Source organism: Patiria miniata, unplaced genomic scaffold, assembly GCF_015706575.1.
Source record: "Patiria miniata isolate m_02_andy unplaced genomic scaffold, ASM1570657v1 HiC_scaffold_28, whole genome shotgun sequence".
NCBI lineage: Eukaryota > Metazoa > Echinodermata > Asteroidea > Valvatida > Asterinidae > Patiria > Patiria miniata.
The window spans coordinates 7,143,903-7,171,386 of NW_024037067.1; the positions used below are offsets into that span (position 1 = coordinate 7,143,903).

At 40.7% G+C, this 27,484-nt stretch overlaps 1 protein-coding gene across 2 annotated transcripts in view; it reads left to right on the forward strand.

The window, feature by feature from the left end:
• The first annotated feature begins 14,716 nt into the window (after nucleotides 1-14,716).
• Nucleotides 14,717-27,484, forward strand: part of LOC119735021 (protein flightless-1 homolog) — a 70,641-nt gene continuing 57,873 nt past the window's right edge. For both annotated transcript variants that reach the window (XM_038208700.1, XM_038208701.1), the window contains exons 1-3: nucleotides 14,717-14,824; nucleotides 18,562-18,672; nucleotides 22,101-22,253. In XM_038208700.1, coding sequence (XP_038064628.1) covers nucleotides 14,762-14,824; nucleotides 18,562-18,672; nucleotides 22,101-22,253 — 327 coding nt within the window. In that variant the 5' untranslated portion in view covers nucleotides 14,717-14,761. The remainder of the gene's footprint in view (nucleotides 14,825-18,561; nucleotides 18,673-22,100; nucleotides 22,254-27,484) is intronic.

A 27,484-nucleotide genomic window follows, 5' to 3' on the forward strand; every position in this document is an offset into this window, starting at 1 on the left:
ACATCAATATAACAACTTATGCGTGCAAAACCAGGGGGGACAGAATTAACTGGAGGGGACAGAATTACCTGGAGGGGGACACAATTAACGGGACAGGGGGGACACTTTTACCTAGGTAATTCTGTCCCCCCGGACACTTTTACCGGGGGACAGAATTACCGTCCACAGCGGCCGCTGTACAAAAAAATATTTTCACACGCACCAACAAAATATATTCACACTCATTGAGTGGCACTATCCGTCTTCCGTAATAAACAATCAAATCATCCTGATTTTGGTATTTGCGCATGCAGCAGCAACCGGTTATGATGACCCAATAATTTAAATACACTGAATCTTTCAATACTTTGAACCTTTAAAGACTTGATGGTGTTTACAGAACTAGTATCATCTATTATTTAGGCGTAAGAGCCTTTCATTGAGACACATTTAAGTAATCAATTAATTATACAGAATTATACCTCGAGACAACACTCGTCTTTTTATTATTATTATTATTATTATTTATTCGACCAAAATTACAAACACAGAGATGGGCCAGGGGCAGCAAAAGTAAACATACTGTGGTCCGCAGACCTGTTGCCCCACATCAAAGTGCTTAAAAATCATATATAGAAATATATATAGAAAATTAATATAAAACATACACAAATATATAAAGAAAAAATAATATAAAACATACACAAACAAAAGGAACAACACGTCATTAAACAATGTTTAAAAGACAAAATTCACACAAAATGATTACAAACAGTTAAATAAAAAAAATAAAAAAATAAAAATATAGAAAAATAAAATAAAAAAATACCACTCTATATAAAAAATAGAAGTAAAATCACGACTGAACAGCCATTGGATAAAAAAAAAAAAAGAAAAAAAAAAAGAAAACACCCACCTAACAGTCATTGGATAAGAAAAACCCCAGTCCCAACCAGAGAAAAAAACAAGAACTGCACGAGAGGTAATATAATTGACGTGATTAACCCATGTAAGATGGCTGTTCAGAATGATACCAAGATACACATGATCTCTTTCACAACTTGAAGTATCACCGAGTCAAGTTTATATTCAGGCTCATCATAATTTTTACTACAGTTGAATCTAACTACTTTAGTTTTAACGGGATTTAAACGCATTTTGTTCTTCGCACACCACTGAGCCATTGTATCAAGATCATTTTGCAGCAGAATTTGATCGTAAGGTGTAAAAAAACGGTCGATAAATAACAGTATACATCAGCAAATAATTGCAAGTGTCATGATTATTTCTAAATATTCGTACCACTTTTTATATTATGTTTAATCTCATTGCTGTGATCACTACCAGGTACGACAGTGTTTTTAGTTACGATCGTTCAATAATTTGAACCTTAAAAACGTTTTGATAGAGACAATATTTACGGAAGTTAACTAGGGTCTATCATTTAGGCGTAAGAGCCTTTCATTTCATTGAGCACATTTGCGTAATCAATAACAGAATTAACTTTGAGACAACACTTGTCTTTACAATTGTTATGGTCATTTCTGAATATTCGTACCACATTTGATATTATATTTGATCTCATTGCTGTGTAGTAATGTGAACCTTTTGATATAAGCAAGCTTTTCAGAACTATCCTTTTTGGTTTTGTACAATACCAAATACCTTCCGCTCAGGACATATCACGCATACTATGGTGCACGTCTACTCAGACTTGCTCGCGTTTTGAACGCTAGTACTATTCTAGCATCTCTCATTCGATCTAGTAGATCCGAACTTTATGAATCTCAGTACTGCCAACGTGCAAATCTCGTTTCAATACTTCCGTCAGAAACTACTCTGACCACACCTTGGTTGCAAGTAAACCACTACTCTAGTATGCTGAAACTTGTGGATTTCATTTTTTCATTTAAACCTTGATATAAGCAAGCTTTACAGAACTATCTTTTTGCACGCTGTTGGTACACACTGTAACCGGCCAACTTTGGATCGTAAAAATACCAAACAAACATGGATGGAATTAGAGAATTTCTGCAAATTAATTACCAGAACATGATTCCTATTTTCTATGTATGTATATTCCGTTTCAATATATTCATAACGAGCGGGTTGTTCAGCTCAAACTTGTTGCCGAAACAGCGGAAGTGTGTTTCTGCAACAAGTTCGGCCACAGCACCGTGCAGTTATATTATATACGGCCAGCCTAAGTGCTGGCCGAGGCCGTCGTGAATAACCGTGACACTGAGCATATGGTGGTGTGGACGACTTAAATTCTCCATTATTTTACCAATCACCTACCTTAAATAGATTTTTGAATTAGTTGAGGCATGGAGGAATAAAACAGGCATAGTTTTTATCACCTTTGATGGCCACTCTCTCTTTTTCCGACCAACCAACCCTATATTGGAAGGCATGTAATCGGAAGCAGAAGTATTTTTTCTTCGCCTTAATTCCTTAATTTGAAACATACTTACAATCCTAGTTTTTCCAGTTCAGGAAGTTTGTGAAAATGTTCGTTGTATAAATATTATAAATCTCCTCTGAATTCTAAGGAAAAAAGTACACACAAACAAATTGTTGTGTCACTTGACTCACTTTTGGACGATTTTAGTGAGTCATAGTACATTTGACTCGTATTTAACACCATATGCATCGCATCAGACTCACTGAAATTTACGTAGCGAGTCAAAAGGGCATTGACTCACTTAGAATATTTATTGTTGACTCACTTGTCCCTTGAAAATGAGTCTGGTTTGACATATGACTCAGTACCAAGCTGGCACAGAGTCATCCCCGAGCCCGTGCGGGCAAGCACAGGAAACCCGTTGTTTGCATCAATCCGCCATTGTTTTTGTCGCGTAGTAGTGGGAGCCAGAGCTCTTTCTTTTTCTTTCTGTTTTAAGGTATTTTCATGTTCAAAACGCTGCTATCGTGTTGTTAATAACTGAATACAATCTACCCGATTCACGGTAGTGTTTTAATTCCTTGTTATCAAGCACTGTTTGCTGTGTGTAGCCAAGCCTAAATTACGAAAGTGGCTTTGCCGTCGTACGCCTAGGTTTAACGTTAGTACTAGGCCTACATTGTGTTAGACCTAAATTTGAGCGTCGCATGCGCGCATAAATATGCAATTTGACCCTTCGTGAATTCGAAATGGAGCCTGAGCAAGTAACGGGATTTACAAAAAACAGATAAGTTTTACAGATTTTCCTACATTATTACGCTTTTCAACGAAAAAAAATAAATTTATGAATGGGAATAAAAGAGTGATGACTCAGTCTTAACGGCCGTTTAAAACATTACAGGGTCGTGCCCGGCCGTGATGACTTGCAGGTCACGCAAAATCTATCCAATCAGAGCGTTCGCTCGTACCCCCACCCTGCAAACAGGACGCTGGGAAGGGCTCCGGGAGTGATGAACTTAAGATGTGATTAGAAAGATTCTGCAAGTCATCACGGCCACGACCAGGCTGCAAGGTTTTAAACGGCCGTTAAGACCGAGTCACTACTCTTTTATTCCCATTCTTAATGCTTATTTTTCGTTGAAAATCGTTATAATGTAAGAAAATCTGTAAAACTTATCTGTTTTGTAAATTTTAAATTCCCGTCACTTGCTCGGGTGTCGTTTCGAATTCACGAAGGGTCAAATTGCATATTTATGCGCGCATGCGACGCTCAAATTTGTCCACATGGCTGGTCCACAATGAAAAAGAAATCACATCCGGTATGGAATGTATGCATTTCTATGACAAAGCTTTCGTATAGCATTTGCGCGCATTAGCTAACTGCGGTCTTAGGCTACGTCTATTGTCAGCGCGTCCCCGCGTATTTTCAATGGGCGCAGACCTAGACCTAGCTCTAGACAACTGATTCGGATGCAGCCTTAGTAAAACAGCTGCAGCTGGATGCTAATTTTTATAGGACATGATAAGTTACCCAGAATGCCATCCCCACTGTCTTCACAAGATTCTGCGGGTGCGTTCGTTTAGCTCAACCGGGGCCAACACGGGTAAATGCAGACGGGTCAGCCACGACAGCCGGCGGGCTAATCGAACGCTCAACCGAAACGCGGAATTAAAAGGAAATAAAAGGAAAGTTGTGTGGGGGAGTATTTCAATACCTTTCAATACCCGCCTTCCCCGATACCGCGCTACTTTGAAGATTTATCACAGAAACGCGGAATGATTCAAAGATAATCCCTTCGTCGATACCGCGATACTGCACATTTTTATTGGCAAACGATCTTAGAAACATACGGAAGCCCGTTCGTGCCAGGTTGTGAAAGAGAATTTCTCCTTTTTTTGCGAAAAATCGCATATATTCCAAAAGGAAATGCAGTGGTTTTGCGAGTCAAATGAAGGAACGCAATGTTTATTAATTATATAGGCCTAGAACCTTTGTCTATTCCAGCAAATTCGCACGGCATATCTTGTAATAGATAAAGTTTTGCGGTGTGTAAGAAAGCCTGCCCGAGTGAATGGCAGATCCTGGATTTTTAAAATTCAATGAAAGTTCAATCGTTTTCATTGTCCGTGCATTCGGTTTAACAGACGGCCAATTACGTTACCTGTGCATTCATTTGCAAGCATACCTTTTCTAAATTGAATTCAGGTACAACTACCCTAAGAAAACGCTAATTTGTATCTGGTGCCGATGGCATTAAAGTAAAAGTAAAATAGAATGGTGAATGTTTGAAATCGCCCTCTAAAAGCGAAAAAGTAAACGAATTTGAATGGACATAAACGAAAGGTGCTGCTCAATCACTAAATTATTGATTGAACTGAAATGGAATCGAATGCTCTGGTAGCGAAGATGAAACGCGTGTTCAGAGCGATTCTCAAATTCAGACGAAAAGGAATGACCGATGTTCAGCAGTGAATGAACATTTTAGGAAATTGGCCGGGAAAACCTATACCATTGCCTAATGCCCCCATAAAAAATATAACAGCTTGTCTTTACAAATAAATGAAGTATAAAAAATGTACAGTTTCATTATACCAAACAAAATGTTGGTCCCTAAAAAGTGGGTAAGAAAACTACGGCGAGGGGTTCGGGGCCCGCTAAGGGCCACGAAGAATGTTTGGATTACATGCTCTGTGTACTGATGCGATTTCTGACCACTTTAACCAATTTTTTTTTTTTGAGGAAAAGATGGTGGTGTACGCAGTGCCTGCCTTTATTGCGACGTCACTTAAAACAATCATTGGGTTATTATTTTTTTTGGGGGGGGAGGGAGGGGAACAAGGCCCCGTTGCCCCCCCCCCCCCAGATCCTCCCTTGACACATGGGTACCAAGATTCAATACTGGGGGCTCAGATCGATCAAACAAACTTGTTTTCAGCTATCCCCCTACAGTCAAATCATGCCAAATAACCCCAGCGCAATGAAGAAGAAGGCTTCGGACGGAAAGGCACTTCCCTGGCACTTTAATTACTGCATTTAATTAGGGTCTTGCTGAACACTAAGATGAATTCAACTTTGCATTCACAAGTATTGCGTCATTTTGCAAAACTATTGCTTTATTCGCAAAACTATATTGCGTTATTTTGCATAGTATTTTTTTCTCTTTCACAACCTGGCAAGAACGGGCTTCCGTATTAGTTTAGTGGGAACTGAAGGGGTTATCGTGCACCCTCGGAAATCAACTTCTAATTGACGTCTTTAGATCAGAAAAAAATGCGTAGAAAACGATTTGCTATGTTAAGAAATTCAAAATAATGTCCCACGCATTGCTTGTATGCAAATTTGTGCCGCCATTACCAAAAAATCTATTTTTCACTATATCTTAGCCAATATTGCAGATAACTGAACGAATTAAGTGTCTAAACCCATATTTTCAAGGTCAGAGATCACAATAAAACTAATCTGGAAGTGACCACATGTGTCTGTGGCGTAGGAAAATGCAAATTAGTTCCGCTAATAACGGAAAATCATGTTTTTAAGGCATATCTCGGCCAATATAGCACATAACTACACATTAAGTAAGGTGTCTAAACCCATGTTTTGAGGGTCAAGTATCATTAGAAGACCATTCACGAAGTAACTATGTGTGTTTTTGGCATGAAAATATGTAAATTCTAAAGTGCCGATTTTCAGCCAATATTTTATTCAATTTCAGCCAATATAACAGTTTATTTTGAGTATGATCGATCAACTTTGATCATTACTGCTTATCGAAAACCCATCTGTCAATATTAGCTGCAATATTGGCTGAGATATTGGCTAAACATCAAATTTCTGATAAATCGGCACTTTAGAATTTACATATTTACCTGCCAAGGACAGATATAGTTACTTCGTGAATGGTCTTCTTATGATACTTGACCCTCAAATCATGGGTTTAGACACCTTACTTGTGTAGTTATATGCAATATTGGCCGAGATATTGGCTAAAAATCAAATTTCTGATAAATCGGCACTTTAGAATTTACATAAGTACCTGCCTAGGACACACACAGTTACTTCGTGAATGGTCTTCTAATGATACTGTACTTGACCCTCAAAACATGGGTTTAGACACCTGACTTGTGTAGTAATGTGCTATATTGGCCGAGAATGCCAAAAACATGATCTTCCATTAGCGGCACTAATTTGCATATTCCTATGCCACAGACAGATCACTTCCAGAATATAGGTTTTCCCGGCCAATTGCCTGAAATGTTCATTCACTTCTGAAAATCTGTCATTCATTTTCGTCTGAATTTAACGAAAGTTCGATCGTTTTCATTGTCCGTGCATTCGGTGTTGAGAAACAGACGGCCAATTACGTTACCTGTGCATTCATTTTTATACGCAAACATACCTTTTCGCGCAGAGTTCCGGCATACAATTTCGTGAATGTGCAATCAAAAGTACGTTTTTCTCATTAAAAATAGCAGATTGCATTACATAACATTAAATTAAAAGTGAAATAGAATGACCAAAGTTTGAAATCGCCCTCTAAAAGGAAAATAAGTCTTGTAAACGAATCTGAATGAGCATAAACGAAATGTGCTGCTCAATCACTTAATTGATTGAACTGAAATCGAATGCTAGCTCTGGTAGCAAAAATGAAACGCTCGTTCAGAGCGATTCTCAAATTCAGACGAAAATGAATGACCGATTTTCAGAAGTGAAAGAACATTTTAAAAAATTGGCCGGGAAAACCTATAGTTTGATTGTGACCTCTGACCTTGAAAACATGGGTTTAGACACCTAGGTCGTTCGGTTATCTGCAATATTGGCTAAGATATAGTGAAAAATAGATTTTTCGGTAATGGCGGCACTAATTTGCATAAAAACAATACGTGGGACATTTAAAAAAAATTTTTAACATAACAAATCGTTTTCTACGCATTTTTCCTGATCTAGAGATGTTGATTAGAAGTTGATATCCGAGGGTGCACGTACGATACCCCCTTCTTCCCATCCAACTATATGTTTCTGAGATCGTTTAGCCAATAAATTCCGAGATAGTTAACGATGGAATTCCATGGTTACTAGTTACTTTACATTTGAATTCCGCGTCGGAAGTTCTGCCATAATTTATCGCAGTAACGCGATATTGAGGAATTTGAAGGGATTATCTTTAAATTCCGCGTTTCTGTGATAATGAACCGATCCAGTAAGCCCCTCCCACTGCGCACGTGGGCAAATTAACACGTGCTCCTCTCCAATGCCACACTTCATTTCCCTGCCGCGCGCATCATACGCGCGTGCACGTACGCACGCATGTCGGGCTTTAATTTGTGCACGCATGTCGGACATAAATCACGGCTGTGATTGGTCAGAATACCATGGGGCGGTGCTTACTGGATCGGTCCATTACATAGATGGGCGATTCTTTGGTAACGGAATTACGGAATTTTGTCACTTTTTCAAGGATTATTCTTTCCCAAGAAAATATGTTCTATGCTAGGCAACTAATCTAAACATGGAAAGGGAGCCAAGACCCAGTAGAATTGATTGACCGCTAAAAAAAAAAATCCCACAAGATTACCCTTTAAGGGGCGGAGCTTAATATCGGTAACGGAATTACGGACAGAGGACAAGCATATTTGAGTTCTCGCATAAATTAATAAAACTCTCTGAAGTTTTGAAATTTTAAAATTGGACACTACCTGTCATTTGTAGAGTTCAGGGTTGTTGTTAACTACAATGCAGAACAAAGTTGAAAAAATAATCACTCTTTTCATAATTTGCATTTTAATCACGGTAACGGAATTACGCCTGGGCGGTAACGGAATTACGCCATAGGTTTACATGTAATAGGTAAATGCAATACATTAACATTGCATTCAACATAAGCTCATCACAATACACATTTGAGAAGTTTATGTAATGGTACAAGGGGAAAGGTAAGTGAAAATTAGCAGATCAAAATGTAAATGTAGGCATAGACATGTCTGGGCTTCCTTTTTAAGGTCAAAGGTCAAGGTCAACGGCTGCATTGCTGGTTAGCAATGTATAATTTTTTTACCGAAAATCAAATTTTATGATGTTCAATTGTGTTATCGTATTTCACTAGTTAAGTTTATCGTGCGAAATACAATAAAACTGTACTGGTTGGCATCTCTGAGCAAGGGAAGATGTAAAGTATTGTCAAGTACATGTAGAAGTACAAGTACAGTCTGGTACTCAACTTTCATATACTTATCGTGGAATATATTTGCTGTGGGTACCAGACAATAGCTTTGGCAACACATATTTTAAAGGGAATGTACATCATTGGCTTTTGCTGTAATTTTCAGAAATGAACTATTTGAGGGGTTAGTATACATGTAATAGATCATGTTTAATGTTTTGTGTTCGAAAATGCTTGACAAACCAAGAAAAACAAAACTGTTCAAGTAGTCTGGTTCCTTGACTCTACTAAAGATAAAATGGATCAATTTATAGATTCCGGAAAATTGTAGGGTAAGGGAACCAGTCTAGCTGGCCTGCACCCATTCATGAACATGTTACCAATAGCAAACAAAATTTGGACTGATAAAAAGTGTAAAGTTGTTAGGTTGTTAGGTTTTTCCAACGGTGGTCGGCCGACCACCGTTGGAAATGTATACAAAAATACCATTTTCTAGAAAATGACTTCACACCAGGTGCCATAATTTTACAGGATGCTTTAGACTGTCATTTACCAACATCCTAGTAAGGTATTCTGTGAAAACTTGGTAGTTTTATTTTCGATGTTTGTAAATGTTGTATGTTCCCTTTAAGCATCCAAACAACTATTAGCATTTTTTAAATAGTATAAAAGAAAAAGTAAAAGTAAAAAATATTAATGGAACACCTGATTATTTTTAATTATATAACAGCAAATTAAAGGGGGAAATGATTTAACTAAGTACATGTAATTTAGTATTTAATGTTATTGTCCTAGGTAAAATGTATGTATGCAAATCTCCTATTCAATATGTCATGTACATAATCTGGAGAAAATGTGCATACTTTGTGCATGCGTAATTCCGTTACCATTTCGTAATTCCGTTACCACTTGGAAAAATGCCAAGAAATTACTATTTAAAAGTTTTTATTTTTCATTTATGTTTATAGTAGGGCCTTTTCTCAACATACATGATTTGAAGGAAAAAAACAAGAACATTTGTGAAATAAGTAACTTTTGCCGTTTTTTTGGTAACGGAATTACGTGCTAATTTTGACATTTTTAAATGAAGGCCTACACTATAACCTATATATATATTTATATATATAGATTTCTTTTAATGACCCTGAGTAATGTTAGTAACTTGTAACATTATAAAATAAATCAAACCTTTTCCCTGTAATTCAGAAAGTAATACATACACAAAATTTTATCTTTTTTACCAAATCTGAACGTTTTAATCATCAATTGCAAAAATGACTGTTTTTACCAGAAATTTTTTTTTTTTTCAATTTCGTTTTTTGAACTGAATTCCCCATTTAATTTAGGTCTGGAAAAAGTGCAAAAAAGGTTTAATATGTAAATATTTATTTTTGACATTTTTTGCTCTCCCATGGAGAATTGAATTAAAAGACTTTTTATTCATCTATGGTCCATTATCACAGTGACGCGTACTTCCGAATAACTAGCTCATCATAATCAGCCTTTCCCAGCGTGCGGGGCGGGGGTACGACGCACGAAAGGAACCAACATACGTGGTGCAGCAAGATCGTACCCATGGAAACGAGGTTGTTGCACTGACTTTTCTTGGTTGCAGTAAAAAAAGAATTTCAACCAGGATGACCGTTTTAGCCGATTTTCGGCTAACTTTGACCGAATTTTTGTAAAAAAAACGAGTTTGACAGAAAATCTGACAGAACGGATTTTTTGGCAGATTTCTGGCAGAAATTTGCAAAAATGGTTATTAATTTTGACAGCAAAACAGGCAATTTGAACCCAAAAGTGTACACTAAACTAATTGAATGAACTAACTAATTAATTAACTAATTGAAGTTTAAAAAAACTTCATTTTTTTCCCAACAAACCCTTGCATAATGGGACCACAGGTTGACTGTGAACCACTACACCAGCCAAAAGCTTTGGCAAGCCTCCTGGTTATCTTCATGTTCAGTTATAGAAAATAACCTGGTTAAAGTTAAACCAAGCAAGAACTCAGTGTCGATGTATCTAGCCATCCTTCTGATTACTCAAGCCCATGACACAGAATTAAATCCAGGTCCTTACTCTCCCAAGTATCCATGTGGGGTCTGTAAGAAAGCCGTCCGCTGGTCGAAAACGAGAACAGCTGTAGCTTGTGATACGTGTGATACCTGGTATCATACAGACTGCATGGGAATGACACAGGAAGTATATGAAAGTATCAACAGATCAGATGTTAGCTGGATTTGCATGATTTGCGATACCCCAAATCATTCTTCGTCCATTCTCGATTCTTACTTGTGCGAGTCCGAGAATAATTTCCAAGTGTTATCAGTCATTGACAACTCATCTGATGTGTTTAGTTCAATGAATACTGGTAATCATGACCCAAGTCTGACAACCACCACCAGACGTGACTCATCAAACCAGAGTCGCTCATCAATTGACTCTGAGCCTAACCCTGGCTCTCCCCTCCAGCAGTCTTCTCCTATAAATAAGTCCTCCAAAAGAAGGAAAAATAATCCCAGGCCCTTAAAGGTCCTCTCGGTCAACCTACAAAGCATGAACGCTAAAAAGGAAGCGTTTTGGGAAGCAGTTGAAAGTTGTCAGCCTGACGTAATCATTGCTAATGAAACCTGGCTGAAACCATCTACGTTGAGCTCAGAAATGATGCCTCCTGGATATAATCCTCCCATTAGGAAAGACCGTACTGATGGTTATGGAGGTGTTTTGCTTGCTACAAAAAATGACATCATCGATGGTGAAATCAAAGTGAATAGCGATAGCGAACTAGTGGTAACTAAGATCCACCTCTATGGCGTCAACCCCTCATTGTTATGTCGGCGTATCGACCACCAAATCGTGACCTTGCTTACGCTCAGACCTTGTGCCAGTCCATCCAGCGCTTCATCACTAGTAACCCTTCGGCTGTAGTCTGGCTCAGTGGAGACTTCAACCTCCCCGATATAAATTGGGCTACAGCGGCTATTGTTGGTCACCAATTCAGTCATGCAATCAACAATTGCTTCATTTCTACCTTCAACGACTTGGGGTTAACCCAAATTGTAGACACTCCAACTAGAGATAAGAACATCTTAGACCTGTTCCTTACAAATAGACCAACCCTTGTCAGTAAATGTATGCCTGTGCCTGGAGTGAGCGACCACGAGATGGTTCTTACTGTATCTGACATTCGTGCCAAAAGACAAAAGCCAGTCCGACGAAGAATCTTCTTGTGGAAGAAAGCTGATATGGGCAGCATCAAGTCGGAAATGAACACCTTTGGCAGTCACTTCGTCACATCCAATTCTGTTGACACTAATGTCAATGATCTCTGGAGCCAGTTAACAACCTTCCTTAACAAACTCTTGGATACGATGGTCCCCTCCATTAAGCTATCCTCCACAAGATTCAGTCAACCGTGGATCATTCGCCATATCAAAGCCCTATCTAGAAGAAAGAAGAGAGCCTACAAAAGAGCTTGTAGGTCGAAGAAATCGAGTGACTGGACCCGATACAAGAACCTCAAGAAACAGATGCAAAGAGACTGCAGAACAGCTTACCACACTCACATCAGTGACATGCAAGGGCGGATCCAGAACACAATTTTTGGGGGGCCAAAAAAAGTTTTGGACCCCCCAAAAAGTGGGTCAAAAAAATTACGGCGTGGGGTTCGGGGCCCGCTTAAGGGCCCCGAACATTTTTTGGATTCTAGATGCTCTGTGGTGCGATCTGAGGCAATTTCTGACCACTTTAACCAATGTTTTTTTGAGGAAAAGATGGTGGTGTACTCATTGCCTGCCTTTATTGCGATGTCACATAAAAAATATAAAAAATGGTCTCGCTTGGGGGGGGGGCCATGGCCCCCTTTGGCCCCCCCCCCTGGATCCGCCCTTGGTGACATGCTGTGCGAAGAAGGTAGTAACCCGAAAAGGTTCTGGTCTTACATTAAGAGTAAACGATGCGATAACTCCGGGGTTGCGCCACTGATGAGAGAAGGCATTCTGCAAAGTGACAGCACAACGAAGTCCAATATGCTGAATGACCAGTTTGTTTCTGTCTTCACTGATGAGAACGCATCAGAACTACCAGATCTTGGCACCAGCCCGCACCCAACAGTTCCATCTTTTTCCATCGTTAGTGAAGGTGTAAGGAAACTCCTCGCCAACATCAAGCCCCACACAGCCTGTGGTCCTGACAATCTGCCTGCCTATCTTCTCAAAGAGGCAGCTGAAGAACTTGCGCCTATTTTTTGCCAACTTTTCAATGCTACCCTTCACCAAGGAAAAATCCCACATGCGTGGAAATCGGCGGATGTAACTCCAATCTTCAAAAAAGGTGACAAACACAGACCTGAAAACTACCGACCCATATCTCTCACATCTATCGTTTGCAAAACAGCTGAGCATATCATCCATAGCCAGATCATTCAACACCTTGATACCCACAACCTGTTAACAGAATGCCAATTTGGATTTAGAAAGAAGCGATCCTGCGAATCCCAGCTCTTGTTAACACTAGACGACCTGGCCAGGTCTACGAGACAAGCAGCAGATCGATGCAATCCTTTTAGATTTCTCGAAGGCCTTTGACCGAGTACCTCATGAACGTCTCCTCCTGAAGCTCCATCACTATGGGGTCAGAGGTCAGCTACTGTCTTGGATCCGAGATTTCCTATCAGGACGTACCCAGCAAGTTATTCTAGAGTGAAAAAAAGAGCAGCGTTGCCAGTGTAACATCAGGGGTACCCCAAGGCACCGTACTGGGGCCCCTGTTGTTTTTGGTCTTTATCAACGACCTGCCTGAGTGCGTTTCGTCAAACCTACGCCTCTTCGCTGATGATGCTCTCCTGTATAGACCCATCCAATCTCAAGACGACACTGCCATTCTTCAAAAGGATCTTGCAAACCTTCAGGAGTGGGAGAAAAAGTGGCTAATGTCATTCAACGCCGATAAATGTGAAGTTCTTAGAATCTCAAACAAGCGAAACAACATCCACGGAGCAACCCCTTATTCAATCCATGGGACTGCACTCCGTACCGTAGATGAGGCAAAGTACCTAGGTGTCACCATCCATCGAAATCTGAGCTGGAAGCCCCATGTCCAAAACATCTGTAAGAAAAGCAACAGCACCCTCGGCTTTCTTCGCCGCAATTCCTGAGAAGATGCCCCCCAACGATCAAGGAACAGGCCTACAAGACCTATGTCCGCCCCACCCTTGAATACTCATCCTCGGTGTGGGATCCACATACACAGGACCTGATTTCCCAGGTTGATATGGTGCAACGGCGTGCCGCTAGATTTGTAACGGCTGACTACAACCAACGGAATAGTGTCACCCAGATGCTACAAAATCTCAAATGGCAGACTCTCTACGAACGTCGAGCCCACACTACAAAGTCATCATGCTGTACAGGATAATGCACGGTCTCGTTGCCATCCCTCCTACCCCACCCTACTTGTACTCTTCATCAAACCAGAATAGGGGCCACCGACAGCAGTTCACACAACAGCACTGTAGAATTCTATCATACCAGCACAGCTTTTTTCCAAGTGTCATCTGCATCTGGAATGCCCTACCAGCCACCGTGGTTTCAGCTCAGTCACTGGAGATTTTCCGGACTAGCTTGAAACCTCTCACCCTCCGCTAGTTATGCCACAGGGGCATCGTTTTTACTTGCACCAAGTTCTAAATTAGTTTACTGCACTCTTCGTCAATATTTGTTCCCGTGACCGAGCACTTTTGCACCCAAGTACAACAATACTCCACTATCCGGTTCGTTAGTAAAAACGTCATACACGCGCGCGCACCACTGATTACTAGCGCCCATTGGCTACAAACGCTCCAGCTGCGTTAACTTCCGGTTCCAATCGTGCAGAAAGTGCTGGAGGTGACGTCACACTAACGAACCGGATGGAGGGACTTACTGGAAGAAGAAGACTGGGCATGGTCTAGGTCGGCTGATGATGAGCACTAGGAACCGGACTTTGTCATGATGTTTTGCCTAGCATGATGTGACTATAGATTGATTAAAATGTTATTTGAACATTATTAAGGCAATACTACAACATCTGCATGTAATTTTACGTGTTTTTGTGTATTTCGAGTAATTCTGGGGAATTTGGCAGATTTTTGATGAATCTGACAGATTTTTAAATTGCATTTAGCAGAATTTGGCCATGACCTTACGGTCACCCTGATTTCGACGGCGCAGCGAACAACATGGCGGCCACGGGAGTGTTACCTTTCGTTCGTGGTGTAGATTTGAGTCGAAATAACTTCAAGGTAGGGTTTGATCTAGCTCCATGCATGTGGCTCACAAATACTTCGGAAAAAAATTCATACTGGGCCATCACTCATATTCCTTAAATAGGGCTATGACCTGAAAAGTACCAAAAGTTGTAAATCTGATGAAGAAACAATTTTAAGGAGTGCAAAAAATCGGCGATCGTGAAGTGAAGGGCCCCTGTTTTGTTATGATCAAATTAGAGTCTAAAATGTTTTTTATTGCTGAAAATCACCTTTACAATCAAAAGCAGACTTTTCTCAATTCTAATGACCCCCTTTTTGCAATTTTGAACAGATTCTTGGGGTAGAAATCACGATTTTGCTGCGCGGTTTGTGCCTTGCGATTCAGCGCGCCGTGCGTGCTCACGGTACATCGCGGTGATCGCCTAGCCCAGGTGGACTCCCTTTCCTCCCTACGTAGTCGTATTGCAATGAAGACTTCGTCCAACCTGGGCTAGGTGATCGCCATCTTTAATTTTGATAACTAGTGGATATAGCCTATTGGTAATCCTTACTTTTAGGACCCCGTTCCTATAAAGGAAGGGAAAGACTCACCAAAACAGTTGACTAAATGACACTCAAAATTGACATTCTGATATTTCTTGACACATCACGTTACGGAGGGAGTCCAGGATATGAAGTGCTCAAAACCGGGCGAAAAAATGTATGACCAATATTTTCAATATTTTTTACCTTGTTGGAGAAGCCAATTTTTACGTCGTAGTATTCTATGTGTCCTTATCTATTGGGCCACTGGGTTCAGGAATTCCATATGCGATGCTGACCGACCTTAATCAGGAAAATAAACTCTCTAAAGCAACGTTAAACTTTTACATGTTGTACATTGTTGTAGACTCTTTTCATCAGTTTCTCACCGCCGAGTCGAGTCTAGTCGTATGCATGACGTACGTCCGTGGCGTGCAGCGTGAACGCGCAGTGCGCGTGCGCGTGCGATTTGCTTAGTAACCACTTGTCTGGTTCCCAGACCTGACAATTATTCCCGACGCTCATGTCTAAATGGAACCAGACTAAGTAACCACCCTTAAACGCATGCGCACTAACTTGTAAGCGCGGTCGCCTATCCACTGACTGGGCATGTTTTAGCGACCGTGACCAGAAACATGTTACGGCTTTGGTCATTGGTGGAGTGTTTTCATGACTTCGGTTGGCTGGAGTGACGTCACTGCACGTTCCCACCAAAACCAACCAAGGAGGGCGCTAGCATGTGCGCTTTCGTACGACGCGGTACGGTGATGAGAAACTGATGAAAAGAGTCTACAAACACGTACAAGTTTAACGTTGCTTTAGAGTTTATTTTCCTGATTAACGTCGGTCAGCATCACATATGGAATTCCTGAACCCCCCGGACCAATGTAGATAAGGACACATAGAGTATGTAGGCGTGAAATAAGCTTCTATAACGAGGTAAAACATAAAAAAACTCTGGTCAAAATTTTGGGTGGTCTTATGTAGAGAATTGTCATCCTGGACGTCAGTCGTAATGCAATGAAGACTTCGTCCAACTTGGGCTATGTTACGCCCCAACTATGGTATATCGGTCCCAACTATAGTTGGAATCGTCCCAGGACGGTCCCAACTGTAGTTCCACAGTTGGGCTGGCCCAACTATAGTTGGGAGTCATCAAGGGGGCCCATCTATAGTTGGGCCACTCCAATCTTTTTATTTTGCGGTCCCAACTATAGTTCACGTTGCTGTATGACTATACAAAATTCCCTGATATATTGAACATTCGGTGATTTCTTGAGGGAAATTTTTGGGAAAAATGACGATGACATCGTGGCGACAACACGCTACCCGAAAATGAAGATGGCGATCACCGCGCGATGTGCCATGAGCATGCATGGCGCGCTGAATTGTAAGGCACAAACTGCGCAGAAAAATAGTGATTTCTACCCTAAGAAACTGTTCAAAATTGCAAAACGGGTGTCATTAGAATTGAGAAAATCTGCTTTTGATTGTAAAGTTGATTTTGATCAAATGAAAACAGGGGCCCTACACTACAGGCTTGCAAATACTTCAAATATTTTCCCTGCTAAATTTGACTTTTTAGAACATTTTATTATCACTTTTTGATGGCTGATAGTGATTGAAGGGAAAAGTTAGTGATGGCCAGATATGGGAATCTTTCCGAAGTGCCTTCTAAGTTCTAAGGAAAAAAATGTTGCAACCTGATACCACTTCCGCGATTGTGTACAAAGTCTATGGAGAGTCTAGCTTGAGTAGCATCCAGCTGACTAGACCAGTCCCATAAATGTGACTGAAATACCGGACTTCCTCTGTATTAACAGTCACAAAATGTATATGGTCTGTGCATGGATACTCCTGTTGCTAGGGGAGCCGAAAATCAATTTAAGATCAAAATTATTTTGTCACTTGAAAATCACCAAAACTATAAAGTATGACTGCTAAATAACAAAAAAACGTTTAATTCTGTACCTTTTGAGGTCTAGTTAGGCCAAGTAAAAAAAAAAAACATGTTTAACGTCCGGGTTTTTAAAAAAAAATGGAGGAGGCGGGGCTTTTTTTTTTTCCCTCAAGATAGCCGACAACCATTAGTTTTTACACTTCTAAGATACAAAAAATGAAACAGACATGCTGGACAAGAGAATTAAACATATTTACAGTGTTTTTAATAGTTTTCCAGCACGGTTTTAGAAGAATAACAAAACACTGCCGCGCGGGCATTCTTGTCCACGTCAAGGCTGGTTTGGAGATCGCAGGGTCGACTGCATGATGTGGAAAGTGACAAATACAGAATTAGAAGTTCTGAATTAGAACTTCTGAATTAGAAGTTCTGACTTGCAAGTATTTGATTTTACGATGGATCGGTCGACATTTGTGCTTTTTTTTCCCAAAAAAAAAGGAAAAAGAGGAGGCGTCCTCCAAAAAGGAAGTGGGCGGGGACGCTTAACATGTTTTTGTTTTATTTGGCCTTATCCAGTAATCATGGTATTTCGACAACGAATCCCGACGGTTTTAAAAAAGCATGGCGTCTCTGATATTTACCAGACTGTTTCCCGGCCCCCCTAAAATAGTCACAAGGGAAATGGGGTCAGGGAACCAGACTAGAGCTTTAATCATCCACTGAGTGTGCGTCAACTTTGGCAAAGTGCACCGCGCCTGTTGCCTGTCATTCTAAAATCTTTGGAGCTCTCTGAAGTACCTGGCTGGATGCACTACATGGCTGTGCGTGAAGAGCGCACACAAGAGGGCGCACCTCACTGCAGAGAACTCCAAAGATTTTGGAATGACAGGCAACAGCCGCGGTGCACCTTGCCAAAGTTGACGCACACTCAGTGGATGATTAAAGCTCTAGTCTAGTTCCCTGACCTCATTGGCCTTGTGACTATTTTAGGGGGGCCGGGAAACAGTCTGGTAAATATCAGAGACGCCATGCTTTTTTAACATCGTCAGAATTCGTTCCCGAATTACCATGATTACTGGATAACTAGACCTCAAAAGGAATAGAATTCAATGTAGTTTTTTTTTTATTTAGCAGTCACACTTATAGCTGGGGTGATTTTCAAGTGACCAAATAATTTCAATCTTGAATTAATATAGAGCAAGTGGTTGTTTTGATGGAATGGACACGTGGTCGTGCTAGACCAATGAAATTATAGTATCAAAAACACGACATTTTTTTGTTATCTGCCTTTTTTACCATTAATTTACACAAGTATGTTCATATGCAACACATATCTTTTGTTTTACAGTCTGACCTTTTCCCAAAAGATGTTGCCGATATGTCCAGCTTACGATGGTTGCGTCTGAACAAAACCAGTTTGGAAATGCTTCCAGATGAATTGTCGTCACTTTCAAAGCTGGTAAGCTTAATATTTTGGATTCCACATATTAACTTGTTCCTTGGCTTATCAGACTGTCAAAATAGTATATAAAAACTCTACTCACTGTCAGGTAGTTTGTGGCTACAGCTGCAATGTTTAGATTTTAAGGCCCTTTTTTTTATTACTTGGATAACAGATTTTCAGGTTCCAAGGGAAAAAATATGTACAAGAGATTCTCGTTTGTAGAGTTACAAATGCAGGGTTATCTGGCAGACAACTATTTCGATGGACATTGCCCGGTTCTTTTTTTATGTCAGAACAGAAAAAAGACTCACAAAATTCAGCCTCTAGAGTAGAACCTTTTATTTTCATTTGGAATAAAAAGCATCTTTTGGGAATATGATAAATTTCAACATTTTATGTACACGTAGACGTTATTTCAGATTTGATGACGTCGTCGGTAAAAGTGTGCAAACTGAATACTGATTTAGTTCAGAGAGGAAACATGTTCACCATGAAGATTCTGAAACCTTGCAAAGTCATTTGCGGTTGTCCTTAAAATATCTAGGGGTCAATGTGGTAACATTTTGACAAATGGATTTTAAATTAGAAAAAGTTCAACTGTCCTTTGATGGGCCGCTGAAGGTATGCCCTTCCGAGCGATGACATCATCATGCTGTTTTGTGTGTCTGGCATTCCTCACTAAGTCTGTAGTAATATGGTTCCATTTTTGAGTTATATTTAATTTTCATTGCACTTCCATCCATGGCCTTCTTCAGGATGGGGAAAGGGGGGCGCTTCCCCCCCCCCCACGGAAATGCAAAAAAAAAAAAAAAAAAAAGAAGAAAAAAAAAGAAAAGAAAAAGAGGGCGGGGAGTCATTTTTGCTATTAATTTAATACACATTTAACTAAATGGGTGTCTCCAGGGTGTCAACAGGGTCAGGGTGGGATAATGTCCACCGCCCACCCTCGAAAAAAATTATAAATTGAGAATCACAAAATACAAGGATTTTGAGGGGAAAAAGTGCTTTACCCCCCCCCCCCCCCGGAAAAAAAATCCTTGCGACGCCCATGCTTCCATTAACCCTGGAAGTAAAGGTCAAATAGGAAACGTGTGGGGCTTGATCGCCCATAATATGTGCGCCCATTATTCAGACACGGTGGCAGTATCAGCTTAGCAGCATGAAATGACATGTTGACTGGCCACACCATGCACATGAATGCAACCTGCCGCGCTATATGTAATACATGTATGAATGTTAAAACCACAAAAAACACATACATAATGTACGTAAGGAAGGACAACTCAAGTTGAAGACTTACATAAATGTAGCAAAAACTTATTAATTTTTTAATAGTACTGATCTCAAACACTGTGGAACAGGCTCGTACCCTTCTCCTCTCGGTGGAGGAAGAATGTTTGAAGATGGGATTACATCTCAACACTGGGAAGACCAAAGTGCTGGCATACAACACGACTGACGCTACCGTCCACACCAGAGACGGCACGCTGCTGAAGATCGTGTCCTATTTCAAATATCTTGGAGCGTATGTCGACTCAAGCGGAAAAGACATCAAGACCAGACGAGGATTGGAATGGTCAGCACTTCACAGCATGAAAAATGTATGGACGTCAGCCATCAGTACAAAGCTCAAAAGATCGCTCTTTATCTCCACGATTGAGTCCGTCCTACTCTATGGTGCAGAGACGTGGACCCTCACAACCAAGGAGGAGAAGTCACTGGATGGATGCTACACTCGCATGCTACGTATAGCCCTCAACGTATCGTGGCAGGATCGTATGAGGAATGATGACCTCTACAACGGCATGCAGAGAGTGACTCACAAGATCAGACAGCGTCGTCTTAATCTTGCTGGCCACTGCGTCCGCCACCCTGAGCTTGCTGCCCACCCAACCATACTGTGGGAGCCCACCCAGGGCACTGCCTTAAGAGGGAGAAGAACTCTAACCTTTGTGGACCAGCTCAAGAGGGACACTGATCTCACATCTGCAGAGGAGCTGCGCACCTGCATGGTAGATCGAGACAGCTGGAGGAAGAGGACTCAGGGACTGGCTCGTGATGTCGTCACAACCCAGGCGATCCCGACATGATGATGATTAATTTTTTTATTGGTCAATGAAAGTGGCATCATGGCCCCTTAGTGCAGCTGGTTTCCGTCTGTTCTGCTTACGGTGTTTGAATTTCTGGTTGCCGGAACCAGTGCACTGTGCAGCAAGACCATGCACGCAGTACATACGATCCAGCAATGAGCATGTAGATATTACGTGCAAAATCACGTAACCCTTCCTTGAATTACAGGTTTGATTGGGTTGAAAGTTTGTATGTACCTAGACCGGGATGTGTTATAGATGAAAATTGAAGTGACGTCATAATGACGTCACATTGAACTTGCATTTTTCTACGGCCTGCATGTATATCTGCACAACTATTTGTCCTCATCACTCTGCAATTTTCTACTGCACACTTATGTTTTATCAGTTTAAAACATGACATAGAAATACAATAACAAAATGCCGAAACAGCCATGTTTTTGTCTACAAACATGGTTATAGTTTGAATTGAAATCCTTCATTAGATCCGTATCTAAAAACTATATTCATAGAACAAATGATATCCGTTCCAATGTTGACCTTGGGCTTCCAAATACTGTGACGTCATCAAACTGGAAGTTACCGGGTAGGTGTTATTAATTAACAATCATGATGATTTCCAAATTTCAAAAGTTCAGTATTCACTTTGTACATTTTAACTGATGACGTCATCAAATCGGAAATAATTGGTTCAAAAAAATGAACATGTAGGCCTATATTGCAATTTATCATCCCCAAAAGATGCATTTTTCTTGGAAAAGAAAACAAATGGCTGTACTGGAAAGACTATAAAATTCTGATCCTTTTTCTGTTCTTACAAATGTTTGCACAACTTAACTGGGTGATGTCCAATGAAATAGCTGTCTATTTGATTAATCTGCGCTTGCAACTCAACAAATGTGAATCTCTGATTTTTTCAATTTTAAAACTTTCTTTTGGCCATCAAAAGTGGCATTTTTTTCTGATTTTGTTTTGTTTTGTTTTGTTTTTATCCACTTTTTTTTAATGGCGATCCAAGTTAATTAACTTAAGTTAATCCAAGTTATTAATTGTGTTAAGATGACTAGCAAAAAATGTCCATATATCCTTGGTTGGTTTTATTTATAATCTATATTGTAATGTTGGCACGAGTGTTCATCCTTAGTCCGTGCAAGCTAGGCTATATTCAGCAAGGATGAACAAACTTTTATGTTTCTCCTTTAAGAACAGGTGTGTAACAGAATCAAATTTGCTTACGGCTTTGTTAACATATTTTCAATTACCCCTTCCCATAACAATTTACACTTTTCAACTCCATTGATTTTCGGAAACCTTTGACGGATATTCTTGGCATCTCATTGGCCTGCATTCCAGGAGCATCTTCACATGGCCAGAAATAATCTGATCCAGATTCACGGTGACCTGCCTACCCTGCAGTGTCTACGCACCATCAACGTCAGACATAACAAGATTCGCAACTCTGGTATACCCAATGACATCTTTACCTTGGATGACATCACAGTTGTGGTAAGCTCAAGTAAATGTACCAATACTATACATTTTTGACCTCATTTTATCGGTATATTCTGTTGCATTCCTTTTATCCATAGAGCATTGCAAGGCTCTTTCGGTGATTTGTTTTCTGGCTCTTATTAAACGTGTTTACTTTCGAGATGACACGCTTGCTTTCAAAAGTTGAAAACTGTTTTGAATTTTTGAATTTTGGATAACATATTTCACTTTTTTGGAGACAATACTGGTGCCTTTTTATGGACAAAAATGCAGTATGTAATCTTACCATTTTCTGTACAGTATTTAGCCGTGGCACACTGTCCATTTTAAACTGACCAATAAGCGAACATGACGTCACGCGTCACTGACACAGCACGATCCGCTCTTGCATGCTGCACTTCAGATTCCCGAATGAAAATAAGGTCACACGGTAGGTTATTAACCCATCAGAATGCACTTTAGTCAACTATCCAATAAATTAATTTATGTCCACATGATCAACTACAAGGCATACTAGGGATCCAATATTACTGCCATTGGCACAAAAAATTGTTTTGTTTTTCACCTTTTCTTCATAATTTTCTTTGTTTAAGTGTAATTTTTGAACAGTTCATTTACAAATATAACAAAACATCTATACACAACCATAACTACTTCGTAAGTGCCGATTCTTGTTGGAAAAATTCATATTTTGCCACAAGATCACAGAAAATTGTGATTTTTACCCAAAAAGTGGGTGTAACGGCCTCTTGCATTGACTTTGGAATTTGGATATTTAAAATTGTTTATTAGGATACATATTGACCTAAAGAATTTTTTTGTACCACATTTAAAAGTATTTGAATGAAAAAATGTGAAAGTATGCCCAAAATGCTGGAAAAACCTATAGTAAAGCACCCTCTTGTGGTCACTGCAGGGCAACCAAATACAGTCGACTCCCGTTATAACGAGCTCGGTCATAACGATAACCCGGATGTAACGAGCACATTCTCCCATTCCCGATCAATTTGTGTACATTACTATGGGGAAATATTTGGTTATTACGTGCACGGACATAACGAGACTTCGGCTATTACGACGATTTTGGCTGACCCAATGCGAGGAAAAGCATTGTTCTCAACCCATTTACAACGACATCTTTTCAAAACTACGGGCATTGCAGCTTGTCAACGACAGACCTTTTGTCCCGAAACGGGTATCATGCTCCCGTCTTCCAATTCAAGCAACACACTTAAGCTTCACCCATCAATGTACCTTTGTAAAGACTTCAACCCAACGTTATTTCATCTCGCCGATCTTTTCAAATAAATTCAATGGGACTGTGATAATCGGCGCAGTGGACGGCTGGTCTAGTCGCTAATCCCCCGCTGCGGTTTCCCTTTAGCGTGACCAGGTTTGAAGTTTGCTTACGACTGCGGTACCATGTTTCTAGATTATTACAAACTAACAATAGGGGGCGCTCAGGAGTTAAGTGTTAACATTGTAAGGAATAGCCTTTAGTACTACCGCCCGAACATCGGGTGCTTAATTGCTCCCTATTGTTGGCTTGTGGCTATAAAAAAAAATACGTAGTAAAGAACACAGCATCACAAAACAAACGGCTCTTTTCAGAGCCACCACAACTTCCAAAAAGAGATAATTCAGTCTGTCTTGAAAAAATAAAGTTTAAAACATACCGTGGTTCCCGCCCCCAAAAAAGGTTAATCCGAAGAATAAAAAAATAAAAATCTTAAACAAATTAAGAACCCCTCCGGCCCCGCCGAAAAAACAATCCCAATGAAAACAGGTTTCCAAGATCTTCAAACGCCCCATCACATATACATTGTACAAATGTTAATCCGAAATTATTACTTTTGTTTATTTATTATTATTAACTTAAAAGAATCCCTCCCGACAAACAATAATCACCAATTGCTGTGAAATTACACATGGAGACACTTAAACCCGGAAGTAATATTAGCGCCCTCTCTTGCCCGATTCCAGCAAATGCAAAACGAAAGCAAAATGTCACTTGGCACGAATGTGCGCTATAGTTAACCGAAATAATTACAATTTCAAAGAATCCCTTCAGAAACAATAATACCCAACTGTTCCGAAAAGTCAACAACCAAAAGGCATCTAAGGATCAGGAGTCATTAAAACCCGGAAGTAATGCATGTATTGGCGCCCTCTCTTGCCCGATTCCAGCAAATGCAAAATGAAAGCAAAATGTCACTCGGCACGATTTGTGCGAGTGACCTATTTGCCTGATTCTTCTCAGCAATGATGCCTTTTCCTCCGGATTCAGGTCCTCAAATATTGAACAATGTTCCCTTAAAGGTATTTTATTTATTTCATTTATTCATCACCATCAGTTAAATCTATATATATAAGAGAGAAGTTTACTCGCCCCCGAGACGATGTTTGCTCCTAAAAGGATCCGAGACCGCGGGCTCCCGCGGCCCCAAAATCGCTCCACGTCCGTGGAAAAATGCGGAGGGTGTCTTCCGCCGGGTCGGACGCTTCGGGTCGTCCTAATTTTCCCGTACGGACCGGCGATCCGTTTCTTCGATTTTTCGTGACTGGATTTTGCACAGGAATTTGCCGTCGTGTGCGCTTTCACGTTGACTGCCTGGCCGCCCCCCGTGCTGGCTTTTCTGCGTGTCTAGAAAGTGCGAGGTCAGCGAGGTCAACGTAGGGGTTTCGTTTACGTGTTCTACTCGGCCCTTCTGCAAAAGCGTTCACCAAACGTTAGTATGGGGTGACCTTGGTAAAATATTTTTTGTCCATGGTGCGTGGCAACCAAGTGTCCCTATTCTTTCATATGCTTCGCTTGCCGCCCCTGTGCCGAGTGCAACGAATATTCAGAAGGACTACACATTAGTATGCCTAGCGCGGTCTGATCAATCGAAAGTCTACACTGCGTGGTACTTCCTGGCTATGCGTAAAACCGTCACTGGCAACGCGTACTGCAGCCTGCTCCACACCCTGGAAACGAGGTTGAGTCTACGGTGCTCGCTATTTGAAGCACAAGCATGTGACGTCGCGTGATAGAGTGCTGTTGCTTCCATAATGTGTTTACAGCTCCATGCTTCCACCACCAAGGCTGAGCGTTGTGAGTTCGCTGCCCGCCACGTATTATTCAGTGTCGCGTTATAATTTCGGGGGCCTGTTTCGGGTCAACGAAGGATCGATGCATTGCTTCAAATATCGCGATCTTAAACGAAGTCACAAAAACATCGACGAAAAAGTGTCCGACCCGGCGGAAGACACCCACATTTTTCCACGGACATGAAGCCGCGGTCTCGGATCCGTTCAGAAGCAAACATTTCTCGGAGGCCAAGTAAAACTTGCTCTTATATATAGATGGTTTAACCAACTTGAATAAAAGTTGCATCGCAGACGGTCTCGCAAATTGTAAGAAGTTCAAGTTTACGTTTGTTGAAGAGTCCAATACTGAAACTTAATTATGACCTTCCTCCATGATTCAGACCGTTTGTAATTTTTGGGTAACACTCAACATTTTCATTTTAAATGACACCTTCACGTTTTATTGCATTATGATTAATTGTCAAACTGTACAACCAGCCTTCGCCTGTGTACTACAGTAACATTTTCACTACGTTTTCCACATGCGACTGCCTCACAAAAAGCCAATTTAACAGACCAACGGCAATATTTACAGACAGTTGCCATGGTACATAATTATCATGTGCGTAAATCGACGGGGGACAGGGGAACCCCCCCCCCCCCACACACACACACACACACATTTTGAGGGGGACATTGTTTGGTCTCCCCCCACACTTTTCCTTCCCCGAATAAAAATATTGTAGCCTACAATAATGATTCTATTGCTCAGAATACATGTAGCTGATTCAATTACTCAAAACTCAAAACTTTCACAGATGATCTTTTGCTCAAATTGGTTTTAGTGATCAGAAATTGCCTCAGATCACACCACAGAAATTGCTATTCTTTAACTGCATGTCTCCCCAACTATATCCCCCATTTACATTTAACTCCCCACATTTTCATCCCCAACACTATGCCCTACCCGATCTATGATCGGGTAAACCAGCTTGTATTTAATATACATTAATAACAGACGTACATACCAACAAATGACCATCTTTTCATGTCTTCAGACGTGTGTTACACGATTAAAACACGCACGCACATGTACCGTACCTTGTGCACAACGAATGGGGAAAACTGCGCTCCGGTTTTAGCGAGGTTCCGGCTATAACAACAGTATTGTGAAAGTCCATCGGACCTCGTTATAACGGGAGCCGACTGTAATGTCATATTGTAGATATACACCAGTCAACCAATACTACTGCTTAATTTTAGGAAATCAGCCATCTCATATGGAACTAAGGAGGGGTCACATAATGCCTCCCCCAACCCCAGTTATGTTTACATAGATTTGACCTGCTGAGCAGGAATTCCATTGTATCATTTTGTACCATGTGGGGGTCATCTTGGATTTCAAAATGACTGCCATGTATGTTTTGTTCAATAGATTAATTGGGGCTATGAAGATCGTTTGAGTTCATTTTGGTGGGAACCCCACATTTTTTCATACAGTGAAGTCTACATATTTCAATGACACTACCAAAGGATGGTGGACATCGTCCAATCGTCCTATACTATTCTCTACAACCAGAAAGTTTCGGGAGAGGGGCCGGGGATGGTGCCACTAAGTCTGGCTCTCCACTCGTGGGCCCTTACATTTGGCCAGTGGAGCCTGCTTAACCCTAACCCTAGGCCCTTTTGGCTAGGAATCATCCTTACCCTGCTAAATCCTCAAATTGCTACCATGTAAAAAATTGATTCAGCCTCAATCCTCCTAAATCATCCGTTGTTTGTTGAATTTCTTCAGTGGAGGGGTGACCATTGCCTCAATCTTTCAAAATCCTCCAACAATATTCCATATGTGTGGAATAGTTTGCCTGTTGATGTTAGAGACCAAGCCATCAACTCAACAAACTGCAAAACTGTTATACATTGCCACATTTTGGAATAATAACATTCCTTTTTTAAAAGGTTAAACCACAACAGTAATATAGAACTTTGTCATGCTGCCACCATTTCAGTCGTGTTCCCTGTGTCCGGTGACGGTGCTGAGTGGTGATGTTTTTTGTGCAAGCGGGACCCGGTCTGTTTTTCCTTCCGTCCCCGTGTTTGGTTGCGTTGATTTGGGTGGGAGAAAATCAGGATGGCCGCAACATAATATTGGCCTATGGGGCCCTGGGTTTTATCCA